General features: G+C 47.2%; 4 protein-coding genes across 4 annotated transcripts; 3 read left to right on the forward strand and 1 right to left on the reverse strand.

Annotated features, from left to right (window-relative positions):
* The first annotated feature begins 2,046 nt into the window (after nucleotides 1-2,046).
* Nucleotides 2,047-3,138, forward strand: EI90DRAFT_3034580 (uncharacterized protein). Its single transcript, XM_039058548.1, has 5 exons — nucleotides 2,047-2,259; nucleotides 2,326-2,400; nucleotides 2,455-2,505; nucleotides 2,565-2,730; nucleotides 2,782-3,138. Exons 4-5 carry the CDS (start codon nucleotides 2,586-2,588, stop codon nucleotides 3,057-3,059), a joined length of 423 nt encoding a protein of 140 aa, XP_038922532.1. The 5' UTR covers nucleotides 2,047-2,259; nucleotides 2,326-2,400; nucleotides 2,455-2,505; nucleotides 2,565-2,585; the 3' UTR covers nucleotides 3,060-3,138.
* A 4,949-nt stretch (nucleotides 3,139-8,087) lies between these two features.
* EI90DRAFT_2884481 (uncharacterized protein) lies at nucleotides 8,088-8,492 on the forward strand (the record flags this gene model as incomplete). Its single annotated transcript, XM_039053946.1, has 1 exon — nucleotides 8,088-8,492. A coding segment is annotated over one exon (405 nt), but the record flags the coding sequence as incomplete, so codon positions are not given.
* A 299-nt stretch (nucleotides 8,493-8,791) lies between these two features.
* EI90DRAFT_2881729 (uncharacterized protein) lies at nucleotides 8,792-9,868 on the forward strand (the record flags this gene model as incomplete). The annotated part of the gene is made up of 2 exons (XM_039053927.1): nucleotides 8,792-9,577; nucleotides 9,626-9,868. Coding segments are annotated over 2 exons (1,029 nt in total), but the record flags the coding sequence as incomplete, so codon positions are not given.
* Nucleotides 9,869-11,512: 1,644 nt separating this feature from the next.
* On the reverse strand, nucleotides 11,513-12,776 carry EI90DRAFT_2879170 (P-loop containing nucleoside triphosphate hydrolase protein; the record flags this gene model as incomplete). Its single annotated transcript, XM_039053911.1, has 3 exons — nucleotides 11,513-11,695; nucleotides 11,754-12,401; nucleotides 12,450-12,776. Coding segments are annotated over 3 exons (1,158 nt in total), but the record flags the coding sequence as incomplete, so codon positions are not given.
* Nucleotides 12,777-13,445: the final 669 nt, after the last annotated feature.

The following is a 13,445-nucleotide window of genomic DNA, read 5'->3' on the forward strand; positions in this document are numbered from 1 at the left end:
AGAGAAAATAAGGAAGAAGTAAGATAGGAGGAAAGTGAGGAAGCATGAATGAGGAGAGAGGAAGGAAAGGGGGAGGAGGTGAGGAGGGGTGGACAGCGGGGTACCGGGTCAGGCGGGTGTGCCCTGACAATGTGACCTGAGCCGCATGTATATAAACACACCTGGGGTGGGAACCGAAGAAGTAACCTTCTTCTCATCATTCCCACTTCAGTCTAAGTGGCCATGGATGGCTACCCCGCATCGGGCCTGCCAGTACGCACGCCTGATCCACCCCCTGTGAGGTCCTCAGCACCGGACGCTACGCCCGGACCACCTCGACCCCGGACGCGTCCCTGACATTTTCCAACAATTACAACCAAACAATGTACCCCAAAGATGCATACTTTATTGTATGATGGAAGTTCTTATCAATACAGGTTAAAATACAAGTAATTTCTTAAAACCCTAGTACCTAGGACCACCCCGGACCACCCCGGATTTTCATTTGCCGGATCCGGATTTTCCATTGGGGAGCTGACCCTAGCTGGAATTTCTGATCCTAATCCGATCCTATCCTATCCACCCGGACCCCTACTAGAGTCATCCATGTCCAGTGCACGAATACACTGAAACGCAATTTCCGAATTATGAACTTTGTTGAGAATTGGATTGATTATTTCAAGCATATTTTGTGAACACAAGCAAGTCTCGGGCTCTCAGATGCCCAAGATTCAAGTACTAATTGCTACATTGGTCATCCAGGGACCAATAGACTATATCAAAGACGAAGCATTCAAAGATACTACCGTCCATGTAAGCCCCTGATGCACCCCGCCGCATACCCAGTGCCGCCACAGTATGTAACAGGGTAACACGGACCATTTGTGTTTTGTCCATCCTTGGTGATCCACCACCTATCAAGCTGATCGGACACCGTAACGTTACAACCGCAAAACGCAGCAGTCAGTCCTGATCCGAATGTGGTGTGCATATCGAAGGAGGGGCTTTGTGCCACAACTGCATTCTCGCACTGTGTCTATTGGGAAAACATTGGTTAAAGCAGAGTACTTTTCAAGCTTCAGTACACCTTGGCCTGATTGGAGAAAAATCCAGTCCGGTCCGCCTGGTTCGGTGTGATGATCGGATGAGTCCGTGTAAATCAGCTGCGACAACAGGGAGTAGAGCGATTGGGATCAAGGCATTCAATAATTTCATTGTGACATGCTACTATTTAATGTATGTGATGTGAGTAGCTATGTGCGCGACGTGAAGTAAGGAATACTGACCTCACTCTCAAGCAGAACACTCAGAGAACTGAGGGAAGCCATCCTTCAGAGGCTATATAGTGTCTTCTTAACCTTCGAAGACTGAAAAATAATCTTACCTAACCTCGGTGCACACGGTGAGGTGTCATCATGGTGGTGTCACTAATTGTGCCAGAAGGCATCATATCATCTAATTATGAACACACATCACACACTTGTAGATTTAAACGTTATTCCAGCCGAGCTGAGATATCAACATGCCTACACACCTATGGAAAAAGAGCCAAAACATGCGAATTACCACGCCATGCTGATTCTTCAATGCATGAATATTTGACTTAAAACATACCGCATATGCTGAAGACAAAACCGATGGATGATTCAGGAAATTTGAAAGAGAAATGGGACCATGCAAAGAACGGCAGCACCAACCGACGACCTGCACTTGTGATAATTTTTGTTGATGGTACCAAGGAAGCCGTTCTCAAATTACATACACGTGTTTGAGAACGGTTCTTATTATCGTGTCATCCAGTAAATTAATTAGGGATACCAATCGGTTCGGAGCCGAACCGAAGGTCCTAAATCGCAAACGCGATGACAGGTTGGCTCATACTCTGGTGCAGTTCGAAGGTTGAGGGATAATTGCATGCGGACTCGTTATTGAACCGAATCTTGGTCAAGTTGACGCTCCATGACCAATTCGGCTCGGCTCCGAACCGAATCACGGTATCCCTAATTAATTGGATGACACAATTTAATTCGAGAATAAAGAGGCCATTCTCAAACACGTGTATATAATTTGAGAACGGCTTCCTTAGTACCATCAGCGAAGGCTATCACGATTTCAGGTCGTCGGTTGGTGCTGCCGTTCTTTGCCTGGTCCCATTTTTCGTTCAAGTCTCCTGAATCGGTTTTGTGTGCGGTATGTTTGAAGTCAAATATTCATGCATTGAAGAATCGGCGTGGCGTGGCAATTCGTATGATTGACCCTTTTGCCATAGGCATGTTGTAGGTATGTTGATATTTCAGCTCGGCTGGAATAACTTTAATTTTGCATGTGTGTAATGTTCATTATTAGACGATATGATGCCTTCTGGTAGGCACAATTAATGACACACCATGCTCCGCATGTGCACCGACCACGGACTGTTAGGTAAGTTATTTTTCATTCTTCAAAGGCTAAGAAGACACTATATAGCCTCTGAAGGATGGATCCCCCCTTTTTTTCAGTCCCCTAAGTGTTCCGCTAGAGAGCGAGGCCAGTATTCCTTAATTCACGTCGCACACATAGCTACTCACATCACATACATTAAATAGTAGCATTTCACTAAAGTCACAATGCGATTTTGGAACGCCGTGATCCCACTCGCTCTACTCCCCATTGTCGCAGCTGATTTCCACGCTCTCCTGATCGGTTGTGCTCATCCTAACTACCCTCCCGAAGCGCGCACACCATATTGGACCTTGTACCCGTCGGACAAAGGTGAACTGGAGCCCGAAATGAGATTGCTTTAATTAATGTTTTCCCAAACAGATTCCGACATTTGCGCAGCAACCTCCACGCCCCAGGCACGGCACGTTTCACTCGGGGCAAAAATTAACGTTGCAATTTGCGGAGGTAACATCACGGTTTCCTATCAGCTTGGCGTATGGTCCAGCACGGACGGACGAAACGGAATATGCTCCCCTGTTAATTATGGTGGCGGCATTGGGCAGATGACGTCGTGCGTGAATGGTCAGGAGGTGTGCCTGGTTTTTGATACGCACTATTGCACGTCCGATTTCTGTAACGGAGGTGATGGAAGCGGCTAGCAGTGAACAAAGTAGAAATGCCCGACATCTGCTTGTCTTCGGAAAGTATGTTTGAAAGAAATGAGCATCTCAATCTTCACTGGTAACTCAGGCATTGCGTTTCGGAGGATTTGCGCACTGAAACTGATGCTAAGTCACTGGTGTTAATTAAATGAGCAAGTTGTTGAAATCACGAGTCACCGGATGGATTGTCGTGGGAAATCCCCCGGAGATTTCCCGCTTAGTCTGTGCTTGCGTACGCGCGCTTGTGCAGTTACTTATTTTACATATATTATCATTGTAATACATTTCGTGTATGTATAAATATGCACAGATGTGCATTGGACAAAGACAAAATCATCAGTATTTTCTCTCTGGTCTCGCGAGTATAGCCGCTGAAGTGAGTGGATTGCCTTATACGGAATCCCTACATTACAATACAAGTCATGACAACTCACAGGCCATGACATTACCTTACTACCCTTTTTATATGTTCAGGTCTCACTGCATAGTTCAAGCTGTTGGAAAGGGGGCTCAGTGGCAAAACCCGGTCAGGATGGCTGTCAGCTCTATAGATCTATTTTCGGTGTAAATAGGGGTAAATACATGCTATGTGCTTGCTCTCCAACACAAGCTACTCCCTATTAGTAGTTGCTAAGACCTCATAAAGGGTCCCCAGCCCCAATTGTCAACAGTCAATAAGGTAGGCATCATACATAAGTAATCACTGTCATATCCGTACAATCCCGACCTCCACTCCGGGCTCCCGGAACTCCGAACCTGACTTCCAGAGTCCTACTTCCCTTCTGCCACCTCCTCCTTGCCGACTTCCAAGAGGTTATCCCACCTCCGGCTCCAACACCACCTTCGGTCTGACTCCGGAACATTCCGGGTCCGACCTCATCCTCAACACCTTCCAGGCGAGCACGCAACACCTATGCTCCCGACTCCGGACCTCTGCTCCGGAATCCCGTTTGCATCTCCATCTCCAGAACCTCCAGTCTTAGCTCCGACCTCGGACTTTGACCCCACCTCCGCTTATACCCATTGTATTGGTTAGCTCATTCCACTTAATCATGTTTGCCAATATTCCGGAGTTTAACTTCCGAGTTCGGACTTTCCGGACTTACTCCGGACCTTGCAACTATTGCATTGTCCATTTCAATTCCGCTATTCTCCCTCATTCCTATTTGGGCTGCTGCTTCCTTCTATTCAGTCAGCTAGCCATTCCCCACTCCCATCCTCCTCCCTTCCTCCTTGGGCCTTGGCCCTTCATTCCTCCTTTGGGAAACACCATTGAGTCAAACCCTTGACCCTCGGTGTTGTTCCTCTTTCCATCTCCCTTTGTCTCCTTTTGTCCTACCCTTGTTCCTTTTGATTCCGGACCCCTCCTTATATACAATGTACCTAGTAACTTGTAACCTCAGTCCGAAATCGACCTGAATTCCCCCCAAGAGACTTTCCCTCTGCTAGATCCGAAATTAGGGACCCCCAGGACAACCAGCAATGGCACAGCGCTCTGCCTGAGTCGCTGAGGCCGAGGTCCTTCCACGCTAAGTCTCCGATTCCACTCCGGAGTCGTCCGAATCCACCTGATCTAACACGGACCTCCACCACCATACCTCCACCTCCTTGGACCCCTTGTTCAAAGGAGATGTGCCTGCTCATTGTTGATAAATCTCAACTTGCCTATCCACCCTCCTTCCTACCTCCAGTCTCTGCACCTCCGGTACCTCTGGTACCTCCTCACTTCTGGTACCTCCCCATTCCTATTTTACCTCCGGTCTCAATAAACTTTATTGTTTTATCATTTGATATTTTCTACAACCCCAATCTTCCAGACTACAACTTCCGGGCTCCGGACCTTCCCAGACACCTTTTCTCTGTAGTCCCCTGCTTGTTCATAGACGTTTCTAGGCCTTGCCATTCAGTTGGCTTTTAATTCTCTCGCTCCACAAACCTCAGACATGATTCGGGCTTTTTGCCTATTCCTTATTTGTCTTGAGGATTCTTTCTATTTACTTTTCCTTGGTAACCCTTGTTTACCTTCGGATCCAATTGTTTCCACTATATGTACGCATGCACCCCTCTAGTAAATAATCCCCCCAGTTATAATATAAACAGTCTTGAGCCCTCCAAAACCTCCTCCAGGATGTCTATCGTGTCCCACTCATCTGCTGCTCCAAAGAACTGAGTAACAGGCGCTCCTAGAGATGCCTTGGTATAAAATCCAACGAATCGCATGATGAATGATTGACCCTTGCTAACGCCTCCTTCGTTAAGTAGTGAGGGGGGGGCTTCCAGCCCCCTTCTGCTGGTGGCCTCAGTTCCTCCATTGCCAGCTCCCCTGACAAGTTGGGGACAACAAGAATGTACCGGGTGCAGTGCTCCATTCCAAGTTGCTGAAGCCGAGTCCCTTCAACACCCCGTCACCCTTGGAGCTCCACCCCACCTCCAGTCTGTCTCCAACCCACCGTCGGACGACCCGGAACATCAAGCTCCACCCGACAGCATCGCCTGGATAGTGATCAGACCTATCCAAGGAATGTCTTCTTGACACAGCACGTTGGAACCAGTGGCCTCACAATGAGTCTCAAGAAGAGTTTTGATGTTCATGAAATCATTGGAATGGAAAAGGATGTTGCAACAGCAACACTGGCTTGCTGTGGCTCAGCACTTGAACTTATCACATTGAGCATGCAAGTGAGCTGTGTCATAGCCCCGCTCGGTGAGAATCTGGGCCATGCCTTTAAAATATCCTGGGTATTGTGGGTGGTTGTCAGCAAAATAAAGTTGCTGGGGCTGCCCATTGAACATTGTGTCAGCCATGCATTTTGTAGTCATGCAAGGCTTTCCATTTGGACCATGGACAATTGAGCCATTGGCATCATGCAAAACAACAGGAACCCCCATGGCTTGGGATTCCTTGGGATTTTGACTGCCGATAATGAATCATCAGCACATTTGAAATGAGTCTGAGCATTATCAAACACAAAGACATGCTTGTCATTTGGGTAGCGAGTCTTCAAGATCTCCATGGCACATGATGCTTGCTCAATCACATCATCATTGGTGAAGTACCCATCTTTGTTTTTTCCAGGCTTAAGTGTCACTTGTGCATCACATCCGTCACCTCTCAGCCAACCATAGTCAGCTGAGACAAAATCAGCAACCATGAGTGATGCTCCTTCACCTTTTGGGTAAGGCTTTGCTGACTCCAAACTGTGAACCCAGTGCAGTCTTTGGCGATCATGAGCATAAAAAATGGACTCATCATGGTACCAGATGACAATGGGCCGATTGGGTGGGTTGTCAGAAATTTCTTGTTTGCCTTTGATATTCCACTTCCTCATGGAATCATTGTAGTCTGCCATGGCAGGCAGAAACACACTCTGGTGGTACTGGACAACATCCTCCCATGCATGCCCATCTGACTATTGGCCTTTTTTCTCCTGCTGCCAGCAATAACCCATTGTTCGGAGCCAATGTTGTGCTGTTGAAACCGAGATTGGCTTATCACGATTGAGTCGGACTCACATTTCTGGAGTATTCAAGAACTGGACTATGTCTGTAGCTGAGACATAGGGTCCAATGCCGCACAGGTGTGCCTCAATCTCGTTCCTAAGATCTTCATCAGTAGTCAGAACTGATTCCTTCCACCGTCCATATGGGTTGACTGGAATCGTTTCATAGTCCTTCATGAACACCCAGCACCATCTTCTCACCCGTGAAGCATATGATGGGCCCCGATCCTGTGATTTTGCGACCCACAACGATGCCTTAATCCATCCCATTTCCCCACTCAAGTCCATTTGCGTTGAGCCAAACATCCGGTAGACTTGGAGCATCTGCTCCAATTGCATCTGCGTAAAATTGTCAAAGTTCAAATGTTTGTGACCAGCACCAGTATCTCGAGGAGGCCTTATGAGAGCATCGAGTTTGGCTGCTGCCTCCATAACCTGAGTCTTGGTTGGCACTGCAACATGAGTATGTGAACAGCAAGTCACAGTGAGTTCCTCTTCACCTGCGCTTTGGCTACCAGCAGAGAGGATGGTTGGGCCCAGTGTATTGGATGGGTGTACAGTGGGTGTGGGTGTGGGTGCATGCGTGGATGTCAGGGACGGTGCAGGAGAGGTAGGGGCGGTGCAGACTCGTACCCAGTCGGAGGAGCTCCGTGGACGCGCAAAATAATAGCTTTTTTACGCAATGTAAATAAATGTTCTCACACTAGACCTGCTTCCGATTAAAGTCACGTTCTGTACTCAATACAACAGATCACATGGTACGGAGTTAAACACATAGCCGATCACCTACTCTGAAACTTGCCCGCGACACTTCGCTCCTCTGACTGGGGCAAATTGTAGATGGCTGTGCTACAGCACTTTCCGTCCCAAATTTTCCTGCGCTAATCTGTGGCCCGATTAGGCATCCAACGCCAACATCTCCGCCCTCCATGTCCGCTCTGACTGCAGCTGACCGAATATTGCATGCAGAGGAAATCCTGAGGTGTATCTCCGCTCAGGGGATAACGGTGACCATGTTTGTATCAATACTGCTCACCCACAAGCACTTCCTTGATGAAAAACTTAAATTGGAATTTGCAATATTGCGTCCATCTGCTCATGACACACCTGCAGAGGCAGTGGTTTTACATCATTTCGTTTTGGACAGTTCTGCATTGGGCTATAGCCAGGAAGCTCAAGATCTTATGGGAACAGAGAATGGCTTACATATGAGTGCACATAAGGCACGCGTGGATCAACTGGAAGCAGGCCGGTTAAGTAGGTTGAAGGAGCTATTCCAAGCCAAGTCCCCAGCCCTTTGGGGCCTCTGTTGCCGGTTATTGGATGTAAATGGAGCTTCAGGGTCGCGCAGGAGAGCAAAACCTATCCCAGTGCAATCCAATTTTGCCAATGATGGAGCCCAAGATGACAACATATCTGCAGGTAAAGCCAGTAAAGCCACATCTGGAGAAAGGAATTATGCACTCCTCAATACAGTAAGCATTTGAACAATTTCCATGAGACAGTACGACTTACTGTGATACAGAAAGCAGCTGTAATTATATCAATTTTGCTCCACAGTTCCAACGAGCATTGCAATGCAATGCAAGCCAAAAATGCGTTCTATCTTGCAGCGAGCCAGGCATCCAAATCGGTCCGAGAGTGGGCTGCACATGCAGGCCTTGCAGTCTCACCAAAGTCCACTGAAAACATTCGGAACTCATTAATGAGGACGCAGAAAATTATGAACATGGAACTTGGACGTACCAGGGTACTCAATCTCGCTTATGACAACTGCGACTTCAAATTTGGAGTCGGTCAGTCAACAGATCTCAATGAACACACCTTTGAGAGCATCACCACTGGCGTGTTCCTTGATCCCCCTAGTCAAGTGCTCCCAGAACACCTCGAGTATGCCGAGATGTTGTGGGATCGCCACCACAATAACCCAGATGCCACAAATCCCTATCCTCCCATGACTCCATCCGACGTCATCCCAACATCAGCCACTGTCCAGAACCTCATAAAACATTGTCAGTGGCATGTCAAATCAGTGCTTGTTGATGAATACTTCCCCGAAATGCGCTCAAACCTCGGTCAACCACAGTCAACATTCAAACTGAGCCCGGAAAAACAAAGTACTCAACTGCAAAAGCAATGTATGCAAAGGCATCAACAATCGATGGAAACATCGAAGCTCTCTTGTCACTGCTGGAACAAAGCAGCATCATGAACGCAGTGACATACGAGAAGTACATTATATTTGTTCATGGTGATCTTGGAACATTGGAAAAAATTGAGACTATCTTGCAGTCGCGGTGCATCGAGGACGACGTTTTGGAGCGCATGCACTATCTGCTGCCGATCCCTGGGCTTTTTCATGTTAGAATGGCATGCATTGATGCTATTAACAGGATACATGTGGTGGGACATGACTTACGCAATGATCCAAACAGCCTCTATAAAAAACTCGCCCATCTCTTCCCCAATGACATCGCAAAACTCAACAAAAGTGTCCCTCCCTTCCATATGATGAATGACGGTATAATGTTCATTACAAGAAGCACAATCCTTGACGCTTGGACAGAGAACATCGGAGGAGACCTGCAGAATTATGCAGAGAGTAAACCAGATTGGGGGGACATTGAGAGAAGGGCAAAGATCATTGTGTCCGAGTATTTCGAAACAAACACAATCTCATCTGATCAAAGACGTAACAGGCAGTGCGATGAACGATGGATGAACCAGGTCCTATTCAACCGCGATTCCATGTATTACCGGATTCTTGTTCATGCAATGAACCACGGAATGGTTGATATCATCATCAATGTCCTCTCATTCTGGGTGCCGGTGTTTCAGGCCTGTGGAAAATACAAATACGCGAAACACTTATCCAAGTTCTTATTTCAACTCAACCAACTTCCTGAACCATTAAAAGAGGCTGTGATGAGGTGTTGGTTATGCTGTCCATCTGGAAAGGAGGGCACATTTCGAGCAGTTGACTGGCTTGTGGAACTTATGAACCTATATACAAAGGTGCGGCAAACATTAATAGTGATGACAGATTTTAACATCGAACCACAGGTGGTATACGGCGGCTCGGGATCTGGGAAAACAATTAACTACGTGATTAGTCAATCATCAATAATCAATGCATACCGCCAGTGCATCGAAGACGTTGAGAGCGATTTTCACATACCAGAGAAAACGCTCCATCATGCAGCTCCTGACATCCAATCGAGGTTGGATGGTTTAAGAAAGAGCCTTCGTGAACTTCGGCCACATCGGTACGAGAGGGGGCGGAAGGCACCTTATGAGATAGTAGATTACTTTCAGAAGGGGTGTGCGCAGTTTGATAGGGGGATGATGTGGAACTTGGTCAATGTAGATGATGAAGAAAATGATGACGGACATACAATAGATGCTGCGGATCTGGCAGCATAAACTTCAGTGGCCCAATACTGATGTTGAAGCCAGCGCAGCATTTTCTTTGTCGTTGCATTTTTGTTCCTGAGAGAATGAAAATGTAATGCACCCTATTGATACACCAAGTATGCTGAAATACTCACGTGTATGGCCCGTTCGCCCACATGCACCACAGGGTACAGAGCATGTTCGAGCTAGAGCAAGTTCGTTTGTTACTGGGTGAAAAATTACAGAAAAACGTACCATTGTGACCCCAGGATCGACAGTTCGAGCATGTGATGGCTCGAGAACTTTCTGCAGCTCGAGATGCATTTGGAGCGACAGCAGGTAGCTCAGGTGGGGGGGGAATATGTTGTGCACAATGCTGAGTAAGTCCGAAGCATAGCGTTCACGATTTACCCAATCCACAAGCTGAATGAACTTTTTGCGACATGTTAACTTGTTCCCGTGCGCAAGATAGATGATGTCGTCGATGACATCATCAGAGAGGACAAGCCAGTCTCCCACCCACATATCGTCACGGCGGTCAGGGTAAGTGTGGGCAAATTCTTCCTTCCTCCACTCATAAAGTGCTTTGTCAAGAGCAGCTGACCTTGCCTCATCCTTCTCATATTTCAACTTGGGTCCGACCTGCTGTGGGTTCCATTTACTGGACGGTGGTTCAACTATGGCATCAAACATCCCTGACGTGTATCCAGGAGTATGTAGGTCACAACAAGTTGTTGGTTTGCGCAGATCACACCGTTTGCAACAGGTGCGTGGCATTTCTAGCGGGTGGATCAGGGCAGATCAGGTGGAAAGGTAATTCAAACTCACTTGTCTGGTTATTCCCGAAATACAAATCAAGTACTAACCTACGACAACCTCTTCTAGGGTTGCCCTCGGGCAGTAGGTCTGCATTGATAAATGCATCAAGACCTGGGTCAATGTTCTCGCGGCCTGCCAGTGCCTTCTTTGGCCTCATTGTTCTCGTTTTTTTCCGTAAGGATGCACAGTTGCCACCATCTCCAAGGCCCAACAGCATCTCAGCAGACTGCAACTCTCCCACCACCTCACCACCCACGATCCCATCAATGTTGTTAGTTGTCATATAGTCTTTGGGATCTGGTACTCGAGTGTAAGTCTGCGCAACAAACATCATTGTCATGGGAAAGACTCACCGACAACCCCATCTGAGGACTCTAACCGATCACTATCAAATTCCTCCATTGCATTACAGACCTCATCAAAAGCGATATCTGGAAACTCATCCCATATTTCACCCTCTGATGAATTGGATGCATCCAAATCGCAATCCCCCTCATGAACCGTATCCAGCTGATCAATGTCACTTGATGGCCAAACATCTTCTCGCAGCGCCAGTGTAGGATCCGCTTGATGAAGATCAAGCAGATAGTCATTAAATTCCTCGTTTGAAGGGGGTACTTCGTGGGCATCTGCAACGTTGGTAAGAGACTGCTGCAGTCCCCCTATTCGCTTCCTTGGCCGCTCATTGGTACTTGTGGTTTTCTGAGTAGGGGCTTTGCGCTTCTTCCGTTTGGTGGCCTTCTTTGCCCTCTGTTCTCGCTTGCGACGGGTTTCCTCAAAGTAATCCCGTGGTGCAAGAAGGATCACAATGCCTGTTGTGTCTGGATCCCTTGCTGCACGACCAAAGCGCTGAGCAAGCGTACTCAGATTATCGGGTGGGCCAAATTGAACCAGTCTTGTGATATTTGGTAGGTCGAAACCCTTTGTTTTAAACTCACTAGTGAGTTTGCAATCATCATGCATGAAGCATCACACTTACCAAACCCAAGGTTTCTGTTGCAGTAATTCCGATAAGTTTTCCATTTCTGAACGTTTCTACTGCTTTCTGTTTGTGTTTATCTGACATTCCGGAATGTACCCAAATTATTCTCCTCTTCAATGATCCTTCCACTCGAGACCACAGGTAAGTAGCGCACTGTTCCGCATTGTTTCGAGAGTTGCAGTAAACGAAGAACGGCTCCGGTATAGGGTCGGATTCTTTGAGTCCCAATGGTACAAGGAACGCCAAATCTTTGCAAGATTGTCTACTGTATTCCATCGGCCATACACAGTAATGTAGGTTCGGACGGTCATTCGAGCAGCGGATCCACTTTGTGTAAGTCCCACCCTCTTTATTATGATATGGATCCATATTAATTGTAGAAAGTACTTTGCTGCAAGTACGTGTGTCGAGGGTTGCGGACGTAAGATACCATTGGCATCGGCATCGAAGGTGCGCATATACTGAGCGAAGGTCTTGATACTTAGAACAGAAGGATAACCATTGCGTAACGCAGTGTGTCTCATCAACGATGATTCGGTTGATTTGGGAAACAAATTTTGTATTCCGCCAAAGTAGCCTCATGAGTTCGCTGGTCAGCAAATCCGGTCCAAGGATAACATATTTATATTTGATTTCTGCTATCTCCTGCATAGAAATTAGCCTATCGGTGTGTGTGGAGTAAGAGAAACATACATTTATTACTTCTTTACTGATGGTTTCAGCTTCCAAAGTCATCGCACTCAAACCTAACTTGACGGCACTCTCGCGGTGTTGGTGAGCCAGTTTTTTTAGAGGGATGATAATGAAGGTAACACCAGATTGTTCATAGAGTGCCGGAAGGAAAAATGTATATGTTTTTCCAGTACCAGTTGCTGCAGTAGCGACGAGATTATGTTCGGGAAATCGAAGAAGATGTTCCACAATTTCAGCTTGGAACCAGCAGGCACGTCTTGACCACATTTTTTCACTCAGGGCCCTGATCTGCTCAGCTGTAGGCATAGGCTTTATTGTGGTGGAGGGCTCAGATGAGATGGACATGGAAGGTTCAGATGGGATAGGATCAAGTGAAGCGGAGGCGGACATGGAGGGCGGAGATGTTGGCGTTGGATGCCTAATCGGGCCACAGATTAGCACGGGAAAATTTGGGACGGAAAGTGCTGTAGCACAGCCATCTACAATTTGCCCCAGTCGGAGGAGCGAAGTGTCGCAGGCAAGTTTCGGAGTAGGTGATCGGCTATGTGTTTAACTCCGTACCATGTGATCTGTTGTATTGAGTACAGAACGTGACTTTAATCAGAAGCAGGTCTAGTGTGAGAACATTTATTTACATTGCATAAAAAAGCTATTATTTTGCGCGTCCACGGAGCTCCTCCGACTGGGTACGAGTCTGGGGGTGGTGGCATAATGCCTGGTGCTAGCGGCTCAGGTGGTAGTGGAGTAGTGGGGCAGTATAGTGGATGGCCCTCTCTTGGGCTCATGTCCCTCCATGGCTTCTTGCTGAAGCAGAAAGTGTATTGTTATTAAGGTGAAAGGCTAAACTAGGTTAGGGTACTTGCCTGAAGCAGAAAGTGAGAAGAAGGTTGCTTCTGTCATATCCCAGAATCCCAACCCTGCACTCTCCCACCTCACTACACCTTCCTAACAACCTCATCATCCCCTACACCATACCCCCCCCACTTCCCAATGTCG

Source organism: Cantharellus anzutake (genome assembly GCF_015039405.1).
Source record: "Cantharellus anzutake strain C23 chromosome Unknown EI90scaffold_4, whole genome shotgun sequence".
Lineage (NCBI taxonomy): Eukaryota > Fungi > Basidiomycota > Agaricomycetes > Cantharellales > Hydnaceae > Cantharellus > Cantharellus anzutake.

Bases quoted from the DNA above. Each gene is read 5' to 3' on its own strand.
- EI90DRAFT_3034580 (XM_039058548.1), top strand. From the start codon at position 2,586: ATGCGATTTTGGAACGCCGTGATCCCACTCGCTCTACTCCCCATTGTC. The intron at 2,731-2,781 runs GTGAACTGGAGC...TTTCCCAAACAG, and splicing joins CTTGTACCCGTCGGACAAAG to ATTCCGACATTTGCGCAGCA.